Consider the following 18,213-nt stretch of genomic DNA (forward strand, 5'->3'; position numbering starts at 1 on the left):
ATGGGAACTTTTTAACAGTCTAATGGAATATAGAAAATATTGCACAAATTCCCAAGGTAAGGAGGGAGGGGATAAATTGGGGGGGGTTCTTCAATATTTTCAAAATATGTCGAATGTTTCGACATTCAACTGGTGGGTTTTTTTTACTGATTTCAAAATTCAGAACTAGGATCTGTTAAGAAGAAAAGGCAATGCACTTTAACTATTACACAATTAGAATTACCACCATACAAGCCTGGAAAAACAGTCAGTCCTGTCACAACAATCCCACTTGTGAAGAGATCATTTTGCACTCTCAGTCTAAAAACGGTCCTGTGGATTTTGATGTGTAGCATTGATCCCCAGCACCAAATCATTCCCAGGTGGACTGGACTCAACTAGCATAGGGTATCTGCCAACTATCTATTCTTCAGCAACCAGCATGAACACCATATATGAAATGCTCCACTAGTCAATAGCTATCAAAGAAAAATTAGAACTGAATTTGATAGTCATTACTGTAGATCAAGCCATTTATGCAAAAGCAACCAAAATTGTGTGGAAGCATCCTGAACAATTTCAATCAGTAGTTCTAAACCTTGGAGGATTCCATACCATTTGCAACTTAATGGGAATCATTGGCAAATCCATGTGTTGGAAAAACTTCTCGCTAACATTTCGTGGTTGTATGAGGACATACAAACACCTGCTACTGAAGATTTCTCAAAAATACTGTCCATGCATGCCTTTACTACTACTTGTGAGATGTTTGAAAGATATTTAGACCATCTCAGGAAAAGTAATGGAGACCTCTCATCCTTTTGGATGTCCTGTATTGATATCGTAGATGTTCTTCTGATGATAATTAAAGCTACAAGAGAAGGCAACTGGCCTCTGTATCTGGCTGGTATATGAAAAACCATTCCTTGGTGCTATGCGGATGACCATCTCAACTATGCACATTGCCTTCCAGTATATGATGCTGGCACTAGAAAAAAATAATCCATTGGTGTATTCCTTTCAAAAAGGCAGTTTTTCTGTACAAATTGGGAAAGTGAATCCATTCGTAAAAATCCTTGTTGACCAGGTTATCGAAGAGACTGTAAACAAAGACACACAAGGGCCATCTGGGACAACCAAATGTAGTAAGCGTCAAGCTGCAGTTGAAAGGTACTATTTGGTATCAGATGGCAGGGCTGAATTCTTATGGATGCTTAGAGAAGCAATAGACTCTTCATCAAAAAGTGAAATCATTCATCCTGACCTATCAGTCCAACAATCCAGAAAGATTAAACAGATATTTCATCAATGATATATATATTAACCAATTATTATTATTATTATTTATTTTATTATTTATTAAATTTATATACCGCCCGACTAGCAATAGCTCTCTGGGCGGTGAACATAAAATAGCATAAAAATACAATGAATAACAAAATAATACTAAAATACAATCAACAATCCAATACAATAAACATTTTTAAAATTAAATCAGTGTAACTTAAAATGCTTCAGAGAATAGGAAGGTTTTGACCTGGCGCCGGAAGGAGAGCAGAGTCGGCGCCAGGCGTACTTCCTCAGGGAGACTGTTCCATAGTTCGGGGGCCACCACTGAGAAGGCCCTAGATCTTGTCATCACCCTCCGGGCCTCCCTGTGAGTTGGAACCCGGAGGAGGGCCTTCGTAGCAGAATGTAGTGTACGGGCCGGTTCATATCGGAAGAGGCGTTCCGCAAGGTATCGTGGTCCCGCACCGTATAAGGCTTTATAGGTTAATACCAACACTTTGAATCTAGCCCGGAAACATATTGGCAACCAGTGCAAGCTGGCCAGAACAGGTGTTATATGCTCGGACCGCTTGGTCCTTGTCAGCAATCTGGCCGCCGCATTTTGCACTAGTTGTAGCTTCCGAACTGTCTTCAAAGGTAGCCCTACGTAAAGCGCATTACAGTAATCCAAACGTGAGGTTACCAGAGCATGTACCACTGATGTAAGGTCCTCTTTACTCAAATAGGGACGTAGCTGGGCTACCAACCGAAGTTGGTAAAACGCATTCCTAACCACCGAGGCTACTTGAGCCTCAAGTGAGAGGGAAGAGTCTAAAAAGACTCCCAGATTACGAACCCGGTCCTTTAGGGGGAGTGTAACCCCGTCCAGGACAGGGTATATATCCACCATCCGATCAGAGAACCCGTCCACCAACAGCATCTCAGTCTTGTCTGGATTGAGCTTCAGTTTGTTAACTCTCATCCAGTCCATTGTCGAGGCCAGGCAACGGTTCAGCAAATCGACAGCCTCACCTGAAGAAGATGAAAAGGAGAAGTAGAGCTGTGTGTCATCAGCATACTGATGACAACGCACTCCAAAACTCCTGATGACCTCTCCCAACGGCTTCATGTAGATATTAAAAAGCAGGGGGGACAAAACTGACCCCTGCGGGACCCCATATTGGAGAGCCCGCGGTGTCGAGCAATGTTCCCCAAGCACTATCTTCTGGAGACGACCCGCCAAGTAGGAGCGGAACCACTGCCAAGCAGTACCTCCAACTACCAACTCCGCGAGCCTCTCCAGAAGGATACCGTGGTCGATGGTATCAAAAGCCGCTGAGAGATCAAGGAGAATCAACAGAGTTACACTCCCTCTGTCTCTTTCCCGACATAGGTCATCGTACAGGGCGACCAAGGCTGTCTCAGTGCCAAAACCGGGCCTAAAACCCGATTGAAATGGATCTAGATAATCAGTTTCATCCAATAGCGCCTGGAGCTGGCCAGCAGCCACCCGTTCCAAGACCTTGCCCAGGAATGGAACATTCGCCACTGGCCTGTAGCTGTTAAAATTGTCTGGGTCCAAGGAAGGCTTTTTCAGGAGTGGTCTCACCACTGCCTCTTTCAGACAGCCCAGGACCACTCCCTCTCGTAAAGAGGCATTTATCACTTCCTTGGCCCAGCTACCTGTTCCATTCCTACTAGTTTTTATCAGCCAGGAGGAGCAAGGATCCAGTACCGAAGTGGTTGCACGTACCTGTCCAAGCACCTTGTCCACGTCCTCGAGTTGAACCAACTGAAGCTCATCCAACAAAACAGGACAAGACTGTGCTCCGGACATCTCACTAGGATCTACTGCTATAACTTGAGAGTCTAGGTCCTGGCGGATACATGAGATCTTATTCTGGAAGTGATTGGCAAACTGATTACAGCGGGCCTCCGATGATTCCACCGTGTCCGGAGGGTTTGAATGGAGAAGCCCCCGGACAACTCGAAAGAGCTCCGCTGGGCGGCAAAGAGATGATTTAATAGTGGCAGCAAAATGATGTTTTTTAGCTGCCTTCACTGCTCCTACATAGAGCTTAGTCGAAGCACTAACCAGCGCATAATTGTATCCGTCGGGAGTTCGTCTCCATTTCCGCTCAAGCCTCCTCCTATTTTGCTTCATCGCTCTCAGCTCCGGAGTATACCATGGAGCTGTATGAGCTCTACACAGGAGAGGGCATGCAGGAGCGATCGTGTTTACAGCCCGGGTCATCTCCGTATTCCACAGAGCGACCAGGGCTTCAGCAGGAGCGCCAGTCCTATCAGCCGGAAAATCCCCCAGAGCCCTTTGAAAACCTTCAGGATCCATTAGTCTCCGGGGGCAGACCATTTTAATAGGTCCCCCACCCTTGCAGAGGGAAGAGGTTACTGAAAGTCTAAACTTCAGCAAGCAGTGGTCTGTCCATGACAAAGGGAGTGTTGTAAAACTCCCCACATCCAGATCACTTTCCCCATGCTCAGTAGCAAAAACAAGGTCTAGAGTGTGCCCCGATACATGTGTTGGACCACTAACATATTGAGACAGCCCCATGGCTGTCATGGAAGCCATGAAGTCCTGAGCCGCGCCAGACAAAGTGGTCTCGGCATGAATGTTGAAATCCCCCAGTACTATTAGTCTGGGGGACCTCAACAATATATCCGAGACCACTTCCGCCAGCTCAGTTAGGGAAGCCATTGGGCAGCAAGGTGGGCGGTACACCAAAAGGATTCCCAGCCTGTCCCTCTGGCCCAACACAAGGTGCAAACACTCCAGGCCAGTAACTGAATGAACATGGTGCTTGGTGAGTGAGATGGAACTCTTATAGACGACAGCAACCCCACCTCCCCGACCCTCAGATCTACCATGATGCTGAACCAAGTATCCCGGTGGGCAGAGCTGAGAGAGACCAACTCCTCCCTGCTCACCCACCCAGGTCTCGGTTATACATGCCAGATCGGCTGCCTCATCCACAATCAAATCGTGGACGAGGGAGGTTTTATTATATACCGATCTGGCATTTAATAACAGCAACTGGAGATCTGAGAGTTGGCTGATAGGACTACCAACGACCTTGCAGGTGTGGGAAGGACCGGAACAAGGCACAGCCACAACATGTCTGGACCGTGTTCCCCTTACCTGGCACGTCCTTCTCACAGCGCCATACCTTCCTTTGCCTGTCACTACGGTAATTGGGGCCCCCTCAAGTCTCCCCGCCTGATGGATAAAACTCTCTCCGAAGCACATAATACAACTAAAATATACAACAATTAAACGTATAAAAACAGCTATATATACAGCCATATATACAGCATATAAACATACACACTCACTCAGACATACATTCATATAATCAGGCACCCATTCATCTCAAATTGCATCAACACACCAACAAAAAAAAAAAAGAAAAAGAAAAAAAAAAAGAAATCAGCAGCGCAGCAGCCTCTCCTTCCCTTGGGGCGATGCTTTCTTTCTCCTGCAGGCCCTGGGTCTCCCAGGCCACCTCAGCCAGCCGGCTTATGTATCCCTCCAAAGAGGGACAGGTGGTAAGAATCAGTCCTGGCTGGCTGGGTACCTGGGGCCTGGTCCTGCCAGGCAGAAGTCCCTCAGGGAAGGGTGGTGGAGATGGTGGTCCCACAGCAGCAGCAGCAGCAGCACAGCAGCAGCAGCCTCTCCTTCCCTTGGGGCGATGCTTTCTTTCTCCTGCAGGGCCTGGGTCTCCCAGGCCACCTCAGCCAGCCGGCTTATGTATCCCTCCAAAGAGGGACAGGTGGTAAGAATCAGTCCTGGCTAGCTGGGTACCTGGGGCCTGGTCCTGCCAGGCAGAAGTCCCTCAGGGAAGGGTGGTGGAGATGGTGGTCCCACAGCAGCAGCAGCAGCAGCAGCAGCAGCAGCAGCAGCAGCAGCCTCTCCTTCCCTTGGGGCAATGCTTTCTTTCTCCTGCAGGCCCTGGGTCTCCCAGGCCACCTCAGCCAGCCGGCTTATGTATCCCTCCAAAGAGGGACAGGTGGTAAGAATCAGTCCTGGCTGGCTGGGTACCTGGGGCCTGGTCCTGCCAGGCAGAAGTCCCTCAGGGAAGGGTGGTGGAGATGGTGGTCCCACAGCAGCAGCAGCAGCCTTTCCTTCCCTTGGGGCGATGCTTTCTTTCTCCTGCAGGCCCTGGGTCTCCCAGGCCACCTCAGCCAGCCGGCTATGTATCCCTCCAAAGAGGGACAGGTGGTAAGAATCAGTCCTGGCTGGCTGGGTACCTGGGGCCTGGTCCTGCCAGGCAGAAGTCCCTCAGGGAAGGGTGGTGGAGATGGTGGTCCCGCCGCCGCCGCCGCCGCCGCCGCCGCCGCCGCCTCTCCTTCCCTTGGGGCGATGCTTTCTTTCTCCTGCAGGCCCTGGGTCTCCCAGGCCACCTCAGCCAGCCGGCTTATGTATCCCTCCAAAGAGGGACAGGTGGTAAGAATCAGTGAATGGACCAACCCTTTCAAGGCAATAAACCTTGTAATGGAATGGTAGCTACTGCAGCCATCAGAAATTACTCGTAAAATGCAGATGAAAAAGGCAAAGCAGCAGATGCATGAAAGTGTGCAGCCACATGTATTCCACTCTCCTTTGTCTAAACAAAGACTGAAGACTTTTGCACACTTAAAGAAAATGGACTGTCTTCAAGTCGATTCCGACTTATGGCGACCCTATGAATGGGGTTTTCATGGTAAGTGCTATTCAGAGGGGGTTTACCATTGCCTTCCTCTGAGGCTGAGAGGCAGTGACTGGCCCAGGGTCACCCAGTGAGCTTCATGGCTGTGTGGGGATTCGAACCCTGGTCTTCCAGGTCATAGTCCAACACTCTAACCACTATGCCATGCTGGTTCTCACTTAAAGAAAAGAAAAACAATAAAACTGAAAGACAAGCAACTTACTCTCAAAGCAGACAGGGGTCTCTTTGCTCAGATGGCTATCAGAGTTCAGAAAAGAGATTTAGATATGAGAGAAGTCCTGTCTTATGCTCTTGGGCCCTTGCCATGGTCTATAGCAATGTCACAGGGAACCCTTAGGAAAACTGCAAAGTCAAAGCTACTGGGCATGCTAAGTAAAAACGGTGAGCCTGCAGAAGATATTTTGCAAGAGACTGCAGCATGCATCATTGCTGGCATGAGTTTGGTGCACCAATTAGTTGAGGTTCCTAAAACATTTGGCCTCCTTGCAGAAAAGCAGTTTCCCCAAAATTCTTCATGAATCTGGTACTTGCCCTCATGTTGATATTGCGTTTGACACATAACCACCCTATGCTTATAAAGAATGCTGAAAGAATTGGAGGTAACAGAGCACACCACACGCGTGCAACATCATGTCTGCTAATTCTGTGAGAAACTGGCTGCAGTTTTTGTGCAACTCCAACAACAAATCTGAGCTTGACAGATTCCTGTGGGAAGAATGGCAGCTTCCAAATTACATTGGGATGCTAGATAGCAAAGTTATGTTCATCACATGTAAGACAAATTAAATTTCATCATCATCATCATTTGTGAAAACATTCCTGCTCTGCGTACATCCCAGGAAGAAACAGATACACGTGTTGTGCTTCATGCCTGTCACGCAATCGCATCAGGATATTCCAGTGTGATGACACAGATGTTGTGGTGATTACACTGAGTACGCTTCCAGCTCTCACCAGGCATGGTGGGCACATTTTCATGAAAAGTGGAATATCCAATCAACAGGGGTACTATGATATGAACCATATGTTCAGTCTGCACCGTGACAATGTCTGTGAAGCCTTAACAGCCATGCATGCTATCACAGGATGTGACACATTTGCTGGTAAGGGGAAAGTTACGGCTTCTAAATTTATTAAAAAGGGAGTTCTCGCATGCACTTACAGTCTTTGCAACCGGTTTTGGAGTAAAGACAGAAAAATGGTTTGTTTGAAGACTGTATGGGCATTAGATGAACAATGTAAATGAACTGCAGTATTCATTGTTCTGTGCAAAAAAGGGTTCAATTGAATCCCGTCATCTTCCACCATGTAAGGACGCTCTCCATAAGTAAAGAGCTAACTACCGAGCAGCTATTTGTACTAAAGTGCTGGAAGCTGAACTAAATATACCGAATCTTGCTTTGCATGGCTGGACTGTGTGACATCAGTGGCACTGAAGTGCTTGACATAGACTGAATGGACTGTCTTCCAGCTCCAGAAGTAATGGAGTTGTTGTCATGCTCTTGTCCCCAGAAATGTGTGGCTACCACCTGTGTGTGCATTAAACATGAACTAAAGTGTACTGATATGTGTAAAATTCAGTTGTGCACCAATTACAGTCATGATGATGAAAATTCTGACTTTTTTTTTTTTAAGAAAATACAGACTCAGATGATAAGTGGTAAAATATCTGTCATGTAGGGACAGTTTGCACAACCATAGCTTTCAATCATTAACTCTTATTTCCTTACTTTTTTCAGTATGATTGCTATAACTATTTCTCAAAAAATGGTTTAATAAAGTAATTTTTAAACAAATGAACAAAATAAAAAATATAAAACTTCCTAACTGTTAGAGCCATACGACAATGGAACCAACTACCTAGAGAGGTAGTGGGCTCTCCGACACTGGAGGCATTCAAGAGGCAGCTGGACAGCCATCTGTCGGGAATGCTTTGATTTGGATTCCTGCATTGAGCAGGGGGTTGGACTTGATGGACTTGTAGGCCCATTCCAATTCTACTATTCTATGATTCTATATTGCTATTACCGGATGTCTAAGAAATATCTATTTTTCCCCCAATATATGTTTTGGGAAATATTTTGGGAAGTCCATTTATTTTTTCATTCCAAAAATGAAGATTTGAAATCAGTTTTAAAAAATTGAAATGATACCTTGCTCGACATATTTTGAAAATATTTAAAAAACAAACAAACCCATAATATTTACCTTGGGAATTTGTGTAATATTTTCTGCATCCTATTAGGCTGTTAAAAAGTTCCCATGTGAAAACTATTTGTCAGAATAGTTAGCATGCATGAGGAAAGCAAAACAAATGAGATGCTTTCTAATTGCTCAATTTAGCATCTGCCATATTTGTTGCATCACACAAACCAAAAGCTACCAAAATTTAAAAGTATCATACCAAAAAATAATGCTCTAGTGATGCAGAATCAAATGGCATACATGAAATTTACTCCCTCGAGATGAAACTAGACACCCCTCTGGCTCTAGGGCTAGTGCTTTTGTTTGCTGCCCTGGGCTCCTACTGGGAGGAAAGGCAGAATATAAATCTGATAAATACATGTATGGACTGTGGGGCACATTGTTGGCAAAGGAACTTGGGGATTGTCATTTGGGAGAGTCTGAGGCTTTCATCTGCTAAAGTCACATCCACACCATACTTTTAAAGTACTATTATACCACTACCAGTCATGGAGAATCCTGGGAACTGTAATTTGTTACGGGTGCTGACCTCACAGAGCTAAAGTTCCCAACAAATGAGTTCCTAGGATTCTCCGTGACTGTCAAAGTAGTATCGAGGGGATAGTCAACTTTGTGCCCTTCAGATGTTATCGGACTACAACTCCCACTATCCCCCAGCCATCATGACCAATGGTCAGGGATTATGGGAGTTGTAGTCCAACAAACATCTGGTGAAGCACCAGGTTGGCTACACTTGCACTATGGTTCCCAAACCTTTTTTTTCCTTTGAAAATTGCTGAGGGCCTTTAATTATTTTTCTGTCTGTTGTAGCAATTGCAATACAATGTGCTAGATGCTGTATGATTTTTAACTCCATTTTGACAGTCACGCTGCGGCCCACCTGAAGGAAGCCCTTTGGGGACCCCATGTTTAAGAGTCTTTTGTGGCACTTCTCTACAAAGGGTTAAAGTAAGCGAATCCTACCTTCTAGAGAAACCGGAAGATCCTCTGTGGAGGAGGGGAAAGACAAGAAAGCCACTTCCTGTTCCGTTTCCCGTGGGAAAGTGGCCTTTGAATTTTCCCACGCGCAGACAATCACGAGTTGGAAGGGTTTTTCCGGTGGCTGCGAAAGAACCAGGCAAGTGGGAAGGGCTGTGGGTATGGGAAGAGAGGCTGTGCCTTGAAGGGGCTGCATTGCAGGCAGAAATTCAACTGTGGAAGCTCTTCTCTAGCTATTTGCGGGAGGAGAGGAGGTAGAAAGCTGGCAAAAACATCATTGTTTGGATTTCTTCCTGCCATGCAAGGGAGAGAATCAGAAAGCGGCTGCAGAAATTCAACTGAAGAACCTTTATCCTAGCTATTGGGGGGATGGACACCTTGCAAAAACATACCAGGTTGGATTTCTTCCTGCCATATAGAGGAGAGTCAGAAAGATGAGGAACCCTTCATTTTTGTAGGTGTAGAAAGGGATGATGTGGGCTTGAAGTGGAGCAAAGAGGGGGGTGGGCAAAGCAGATTCTTCCACCTTTATGCAAAATGAGGTGGTGGGGTCCTGGAGCTTCTCTCTGGTTGCCATCTGTTCAAACACTCCTCCACATTTTTTAAAAAGAATCCTTGCCGGTAGAGGTAGTGAAAGCACTATCTATTTATTAGAACCATTGCCCCAAAATACTACAAAGTAGCGTGAAAGCATGCTTGTTTTAAAATGTTTTTAACTACATTTATGTACTTCTGCTTACCCTTAGTTTTTTTAAAGACAAAAATAAATCCAAACAATAATAAAACAATAAAGCATAATCAAAAACAAACTCAGTCACAACAGTGGCCAAGAAACCTCCCTAAGAACGTCAGCTTGTTAGTTCTCTGGGCTGAAGAATTCTATGGAACTTGAAAACTGGCACAGTGGTTTAGGAGTTATGTGTGTCACCAGGGAGGGTTTTTCACAAATGGGGAGCTGCCCCTGAAAAGGCCCTATCACAGGTCAATGTCAGCTAGCCAGTAGCAGCATCAGTGTCTCCCCTGCTAATCATAGGATCCAAGATGGGTGATACTGGGGGAGGCATTGTTTTAGGTAGTTGGGTCCCAAGCCATTTAGGGCTTTGAATGTTGCTATAGTCTTCTTCAACTTTCTGTCCCCAGATGTTGTTGGACTGCAACTCCCATGATCCCTTGACCAGTGGCTGAGCTGTCTGGGGATTATAGGTGTTGTAGTCAAAGAACATCTGGGAACCCAAGGTTGAAGAACAGCATGCTAGTATTAACACCTTGAATTGGGCCTGGTAGCCCGATGGTAGCCTCACTGGAAGCCAGTGCAGCACTTTCAGGATCAGGAGACCTCTCATAGAGCTTCAGTTCCCAGGTTTCTTTGGAGGAAGCCATGACTGTTAACGTGGTATAAGAGTGCTTTAAATGTGTGGTGTGGATGTGACCCTAGGTTTTCCTATGGTGACATCTGACTCCTCTCTTCTTTCTCTGCATCACTATCTATTCTCAAATTGAGATTTTTAAACTTTTGCCAAAAATCAAGATTCCCCCTGGAAAACAGAACTTCTGAAAAGCAAAAAGAACAGAGCATAGTAGATATTTTAAATAGAAGAGTAAATAACAGTAAATCCTCCATGTTCTGGAGCAGCTACTCCCAACTTGGTGCCTTCCAGATGTTTTGGACAATGGGCCCCTCTGGATGATCTATTTATTGAGCATTCACCCTGATTTGCTTGCAGAAAGCTTTCGTGGAAGTTAGATTATATGCAGCCTTTACTATCATCCTGATTTGTTCATAGGGTGTTTCTACGTCTTTCTGTTCATCGTTTCTTCATTCCACACTTTTCAATGCATTTTCCCCACCACTTCCCTAACCGCAAGAAGTCTGTTTCTTTTAAAAAGTGGACTTCTTGTGCTAGGATAACAGAGCCCTTTAATCCACCTAAAGATCCCAATATGTGCTTGGTTTCCTCCCACAACTCCTCTGCCAACCCCACTCCCTCTCACGCAGTCTATAGCTACCAGGCTAGTGCTTAAATGCAAGGCTAGGTGAGCCTTCCCTGATGTTCCAAAAACAACCCACCCCAGCCGGTAGCCTTTTGGCCAGGGATGATTCTCAACTTTTTGTTTTCCCCTTTTAACATCACAGCTGTTGCTTTGCTCAGCATCTCTGAAGGGGAGTGAGGATGGCCCATCCCCTGCCAGATCTTTGTCAAGAAACCCAACTGACCAAGAGCAGCCTATGGGCCAATGACAAAGTGAGCTGCTTGAAAGTGAAGGAGGAGGTCCTAGAGGAGGAAGAGGAGGAGGAGGCTGCAGCAGCAGTGGCCAGCTTGGAGATGCAGCGCCAGCACTTCCGGCAGTTTGGCTACCAAGAGGCCGAGGGGCCGCGAGAGGTGTGCAACCATCTCTGGGAACTGTGCAACCTGTGGCTGAAGCCTGAGAGGCACACCAAGGAGCAGATCCTGGAACTGGTGGTGCTGGAGCAGTTCCTGACCATCTTGCCTCCAGACATCCAGAGCTGGGTCAGAGACGTGGAGCCAGAGAACTGCTCCCACGCGGTGGCTTTGGTGGAAGACTTCCTGCTGCGGCAGCAAGAGGATGAGACGCAGGAAGAGCTGGTGAGAATATTTGAAAGGGCATAAGAAGAGGAGCCCTGCTGGATCAGGCCAAAGGCCCATCTAGTCCAGCATTCTAATTTCCCACAGTGGCCAATCAGATGCCTCTGGGAAGCCCACAGGCAGGGCGTGTGCACAGTAGCACTCTCCTGTTTCTGTACCTCAACAGATGCTGTTTGTAGGCATGCTGTCTGTAGGCAGGTGCATCTATAGGCACATAATAGCCTCCATCCTTCTCCATGAATTTGTCTAATCCCCTTTTAAAGTGATCTACGCTGGTGGCCACCACAACCTCTTGTGGCAGCAAGTTGCATAGATGCTGGGTGGTATTCAGTGCTAGTCCTATTCAGAGTAGGCTCATAGAAGCTAATGGACATGACTAACTTAAGTTCATTAATTTCAGTGGGTCTACTCTGAGTAGAACTCAGTTGACAACAACCCATTGTTAACATTATTATTATTTATTCACTTATATACTGTATTTATTTTAGGCTATTTCCGTTCCGCTTAATGGATATAAAAACATCTCTAAACAGTGTACAGAAGAGTAAAACAAATGTTATAAAAATATACAATAAAACCATCATACAAATTATACATACGTAACATATAATGATAACCAATTAACAAATAAATATTAAAACGATTCCTTCGCACTTCCCCATGCAACATCTCCCTTGGTTCTCATCCAGGACTTCACCCATCCACCCTGGCTCTCATCCAGGGCCCAATAAACACAAATTACTCTCAGATTACGCCAGGGAATCCCAAAAAGGTATTTAAGACAGTTTTTGTAGGCCTGGGAACTATCTTGAATAATTGGGTCTTTCCCAAAGTTGCTGAGTTCTTGTTGAATCCTCAGAGCAGAAGCCTGGGATTGTTGCAGCCAATTAGTAGCTTCTAAGTGATTTACAAAACATAAAAACCAATTGCACAACATTTGTGAAAAGACAAGAATATTTTTTAAAAATATACCCTCTTTAAAATACACAATAAAACAGGCCTTTTAAAACACTGAAATATAAACAATCCTGATTAGAATGTGCAACAAAACCATGCTAAAATATCCCAGCAATTAAAGCAATAACAACAACAACCCTGTGAGGTAGGTTAAACTGAGAGGCAGTGACTGGCCCAAGGTCAGTGAGCTTCATGGTCGAGCAGGGATTTGAACCCTGGTCTCCCACATCTTAACACTAATCACTATGCCACACAAGCTCCTAAGGTAAGAACACCACATAAATTCTGGTGACCTTACGTGGACACCGGAAAGTAGACTAAGCTTAAAGCAAATCCTGAAAAAGTTAGTGAGAAACTGATGTCAAGTATCTGTGACTGGTGTTGTTGAACATGTTCTTGGATGAACCTCATGCGAGGTGATTCTGAATCAGGCGTGGGGAACTTATGGCCTGCCAGATGTTGCTGAATTTCCAGTTCCATCGTCCCTAGCCATTGGTCATGCTTGCTGGGGCTGATGGGAGTTGTAGTTTAACAACATCTGGAGGGCCCAAGGACCCCCACAACTGTTTGAAATCCTAGGTCAGGAACCTGGTACCCTACAGATGATGTTGGACTCCCAGCTGCCACATGCTAGCTGGGTTGGTGGGCGTTAACGGGCCAGCCAACCACAAATGCAGGGCCACAGGTTTCCCAGTCTTGGGTCCTCAGTAATACTTCAGTCAATGGCATGGAATAATCTTTCAGCTCTAGTATTATGGGAAAAGAAAGAGGGGCAGGGAGAGAAATCTCTGCTCGGGGTGGGTATAGCTGCAGTCACTGTGAACTCCAGCCACGTCTGGAAGGCCACAGATTCCCCATCCATGTTGTACAAGTTGCCAGGTTACTTAGTGTCACAAACGTTGTCTTTCTGGTTTCATAGATAGAGATGAAGGCTAGACTGGTCTTTTCTCTGTATCCCTTTAAGCGGGTGGTTTCGACACCTCTGTTCGGCCAAGCTTTTAATGTGTCTTCATTTTATTGAGATATGTTTTTGTTTATCTCCCCCTACCCCTTTTTAAACTTTGAATTCTCTTTTTCCACTGGATTAATATTTTACTGTAAACCACATTGGGTGCCTCTTTTTTTTTTTTAAGAGCCAAAAGGCGGGATAGAAGTGTTTTATAACCATGAATAAATAAATAAATAAATGCCTGCCCCTAAGCTGCCTCCTTTCCCCTCTCGTCCTTGCACCATCCTCTTTATATGAACTGGGCTGCCATTTCAGGTGTTGGGGCCGTTCAAAGAGGAATCCGCTAATTTCCCCAATGTTGAGGACGCGTCCTCAGATACCTGGCAGAGGGTCATCTTGGGGGAGATCAAACAGGAGGACGACGGAGACGCGGCCTTGCTGGGTGAGAACCCCTCTTCCTTGAATTTCAAGTGCTCAGAAAATTGTACAGCAGAAGTGTTGGGGTAACCTGTAGCTCTTCAGGTGTCGCTGGACCACAACTCCCATCATGCTTGACAATGGCCAGCCTGGCTAGGGCTGATGGGAGTTGGAGTCCAGCAACACCCGGAGGGCCACAGGTTTCTCAGTCCACGTCCTGCAGCAAGCTAAGTGTACACCCCAGACTGGGATAACACTTGTGGACTGTTGGTATCCCCAGGCCACTCACGGCACCCTTAGCTTACTACAGTTCTCAAGATTCTTTGGAAAAAGACATGGCCGTTTAAAGTGATATGATACTGTGTTAAACTTATAGTGCAAATGGGGTCAGAGATGCTTGGCTCTATTTCCCCCCAGTGTGATTTACTTTGTTTTGTTTTAATCTATGATTAATTGCCCTACTAGGGGGAAGGGCGGGATATAAATCTGAAAAATAAATAACTAAATAATTTATAACTTGCCTGTCAGCTCTCGAGGCAACAATTTAGGCATTCATTGCCCTCTGGTTCTCTTATTGAAAGTTGCAGGGGGTTTTAGTGGACCCCTTAATGATTTTTCTGCCTGTTGTAACTGTTGTAAAGCCGTAACAGTCAAAGTGTCCTGCATTAAAAAATATTAGGAGAAATACAAGAAGCAAACAAAAATAAAAGTCAATATGAATATTCAGTGTGATGGACGTGCCGTGTCCCATCTTCAACCGCAGATCCACAGACATGCGGCGGACCACCTGCATGATGCTCGTGGGCCAGTCTTGGAACCCCTGATCTAAAAAACAAACGTCATTAAAACATACATAACCTAAAACCAGAAAAACAGCAATAGAGAAGCAAATGAAACAGTCAGACGATTCAAACATGTAAAACAGGGTCCAGTTTTACGGGTCAGGGATATACCAGCCTTCCCACGATCTGGCGTCCTCCCAATGTTGTTGGACTACAACTCCCATTGGCCCTGACTATTGGCCATGCTTCGTGGGGCTGATGGGAGTTGGAGGTGCAACCACCACATGGTGGTTCAGCCTCTGCTTAAATACTTCCAGTGAAGGAGCATGGCAGAGTCTCAAGGTAGACAATGTGGACTGTACCGCTGGGTAGGGGATGCCATTTTTGAATGCTCCTCTACCAACCCTCCCTACAAGTGAAAAACACCTAGCTTATTAGGGATAGAGGTTCTAGCCCCTCCCTAGCATATTAGTTTTCTACTTGCAGAGAAGGTTCTTCTCTATTTTGGTAGAAGACTGTTGAAAAATGCCATCCTCTGCTTGCTGTCTTCGGGTCTCCATATAGATGGATCCAGAGTTTGCCAAGTTACTTGAGATTCTTTTTCTCCCTGCATCAGGGAATGACACACATTTTGGATTTTCTCCTTTCTAGAAGGTGTTGAGCGAGTGTACGGAGAAGACCCGGACAATTCTGCGGAGCCAGGGCCGCATGGGACGTTGTCGGGAATTGCCGAATGGAACGTTTCCCACAGCCCTACAGATCTGGGGGAAGCCTCCAAGAGCCATCTGGGAAGCCGCCCTGAGAAGGGAAGGGAGAAGTTAGTTTGTGGTCCGCACGGCTACCAACAAGTCAAGGGAGTTGTGGTCCAGCAACGGATCCAAGACGAGCGCCTGAAAAAGTGCCCAGAGTGCGGGAAGGGCTTTGTGTGGAGGTCCGAACTTATCGAACATCAGAGATCCCACACCGGGGAGAGGCCCTACGCCTGTTCCTATTGCGGCAAAAGCTTCAGCCGCAAGTCGTACATTATTAAGCACGAAAGGATCCACACGGGCGAGAAGCCCTACATCTGCTCTCACTGTGGCAAAGGCTTCATTTCTAAATCAGACTTGATCAAACACGAGAGAACCCACACGGGCGAGAAGCCCTACATCTGCCCCGACTGCGGGAGAAGCTTCAGCCGGAAGCAGTTCCTTGTCACCCACCGTAGGACGCACACAGGGGAGAAGCCCTACAAGTGCTCCGAGTGTGGCAAGAGCTTCAGCCAGCGGACTTGCCTGGTCATCCACGAGAGAGCCCACACCGGAGAGAAGCCCTTCAAGTGCCTGGTTTGCGGGAAGAGCTTTGGCAGGAGAGACATCCTCATGACCCACCAGAAGTTGCACACTCGAGAGAAGGCTGGCTGGTTGTGAAACGGCCGCTGAGCCTGATACGTCCACATCAGAGTTCCTAACTGTATATATTTGAGAAGGGATTTTTATTTTAAAGGAAGGATGTTCACAAAAGAAGCTGTAAGCAAGGCTACTTTACGTGTTTTTGTTTTTTTTAGCATTTTATGCTTTTTTTTGGTACATCAAAAAATGTAATATGTGAATTAGGTAGACAAGTGCATCGTACAGGTAATCATACAACTACTGCTTACAAGAGACCCAAGAATGGTCATAGGGCCCTGTTAAATGCACATTCGGTGACCAGCTTGGTTTTGGGCGATGCCAAATCTTGGTTGGGCCACCTTTGGGCTTGAGCACGGCCATCTTCCCTTTGCATGCTCAGATTCATTAGAACATAAGAAGAGCCCTAAAACTGGATCAGGCCAAAGGCCCATCTAGTCCAGCATCCTGGTCACACAGTAGCCAACCAGATGCCCTAATGGGAAGCCCGAAAAAAGGATGCGAGTCCAACAGTGGTCTCCCCACTTGTGATTCCCAGCAACTGTATACAGAGATGTGCTGCCTCCATTAGTGGAGGTAGAACATAGCAACCATGGCCAGTAGACTCCCGCTTCTCACTTGATGCTTTGGGCAAACCACAGTTTAAAGCAGGTTTCCCATTTCGGTTAAATACAACTCAGGTGTATTTAAAAAGAAAAAGAACCTGAGTGCGTGGAACTGCTCTGAGACAAATTGGCTCATGGCAAAGCAAGCCAGGAGATCTGAATCTTGTTTTTGAATGCTGTCTGCCTAAGGGTACTTTGCACTTGAACAGCAGCCCTTTGGGGAGGGGCTGTAGCTCAGTGGTAGAGCATCTGCCTTGTACACAGAAGGTCCCAGGTTCAGTCCCCTGTGGCATCTCCAATTAGGGGTGGGAGAGACTCCCTGTCTGAAAATCGTGGAAAGCCGCTGCCGGTCAGTGTGTAGACAATATTCCTGTATTTGAAAATGGAAGGGTGTATTTTTAAAAGAGGTATGGTATTTAAAAAAGTATGGCGTGCAGGGATCTCTTCGTCAAAGAAAACAGACAGTAGTCTGACTGCCATAGCTAAGGCTTTTGTGCCAAACCATGGTTTTCACTAACCACAGCTGACAAACCAAACCATCGTTCAGAGTTGCTCGTTTGCTGTCATTGTCTGCTTGCTCCGCAGATCACCAGTGTGGCACCCCTGGCATCTGCAGAGCCTCTGAGCCCCCCACCCCTGGCAGCTGCTTTGCTACGAGGGTTACGCTTTCCCCCTTTGAAAAGCACATAAAGCTGAAGGGAAAAGCTGAAAGAGTGATCCTTTCCCTCTCTTCCCACTTCCTCGTTCATTTTCAAGGCTCAGATTTGCACCTGAGCAGCAGGACAGAAGGCAGTGTCCTGAAGTTTGGGGGAAAGGGGGGAGCGATCTGGGACACTGAGCCAAGGCAAATGGAAGGGTGAGGGTGGACGAGGCGGAGGGAGAGAGAGAGTGCCACAGGAGTCAAGAGGGAGATAGAAGGTGCACATTGGATCCAGGAAAAACTCTTGAAATGGTGTGATTTTTCATGGGTTCCCCACCCCATCAAATCACCATTGGCTGTACAGTAATACCTCAGTTAACAAATCACCCAGGAAATAAATTCCTTTTAACAAATTCTTCTTTGGGTGCAGGGGGGCGTGGGGAGGGCGCACATTCTGACATAGTCAGAATGTGGCCCCTTGTCTACTGGATTGCGGCGGTGGCTGCAGGCAGCTCTCTCACGCGTGGCTGGAATGGCGCTCTTTGTCAGGTGCCCTGGAAGCCCTATTTAGTGCAGACACATTTGCTCGAGTGTTGAAGAGGATTGCAGGGAGAGACCAAGCACAGGGTGGTGGGTGCCCCTTCCCTGCCTGCTCAAATGTACGGAGAGGAGAACTGCGCTGAACACTTTAGATTGCTATAGCAAGATATTACG

The 18,213-nt window shown here is 46.4% G+C and overlaps 1 protein-coding gene across 2 annotated transcripts; it reads left to right on the plus strand.

Annotated features, from left to right (window-relative positions):
- The first annotated feature begins 9,206 nt into the window (after positions 1 to 9,206).
- LOC133381255 (zinc finger and SCAN domain-containing protein 2-like) lies at positions 9,207 to 16,387 on the plus strand. Of its 2 annotated transcripts, none has more exons than XM_061620129.1 (4): positions 9,207 to 9,294; positions 11,290 to 11,761; positions 13,983 to 14,109; positions 15,518 to 16,387. In XM_061620129.1, the coding sequence occupies exons 2-4, from the start codon at positions 11,327 to 11,329 to the stop codon at positions 16,273 to 16,275; spliced, it is 1,320 nt and encodes a 439-aa protein (XP_061476113.1). In that variant the 5' UTR covers positions 9,207 to 9,294; positions 11,290 to 11,326; the 3' UTR covers positions 16,276 to 16,387. The 2 variants fall into 2 exon arrangements, with proteins under 2 accessions (XP_061476113.1, XP_061476112.1); XM_061620128.1 differs by lacking the exon at positions 9,207 to 9,294 and adding an exon at positions 9,367 to 9,550.
- The last annotated feature ends 1,826 nt before the right edge of the window (positions 16,388 to 18,213 follow it).

This window comes from Rhineura floridana, chromosome 3 (genome assembly GCF_030035675.1).
Source record: "Rhineura floridana isolate rRhiFlo1 chromosome 3, rRhiFlo1.hap2, whole genome shotgun sequence".
Classification (NCBI taxonomy): Eukaryota; Metazoa; Chordata; class Lepidosauria; order Squamata; family Rhineuridae; genus Rhineura; species Rhineura floridana.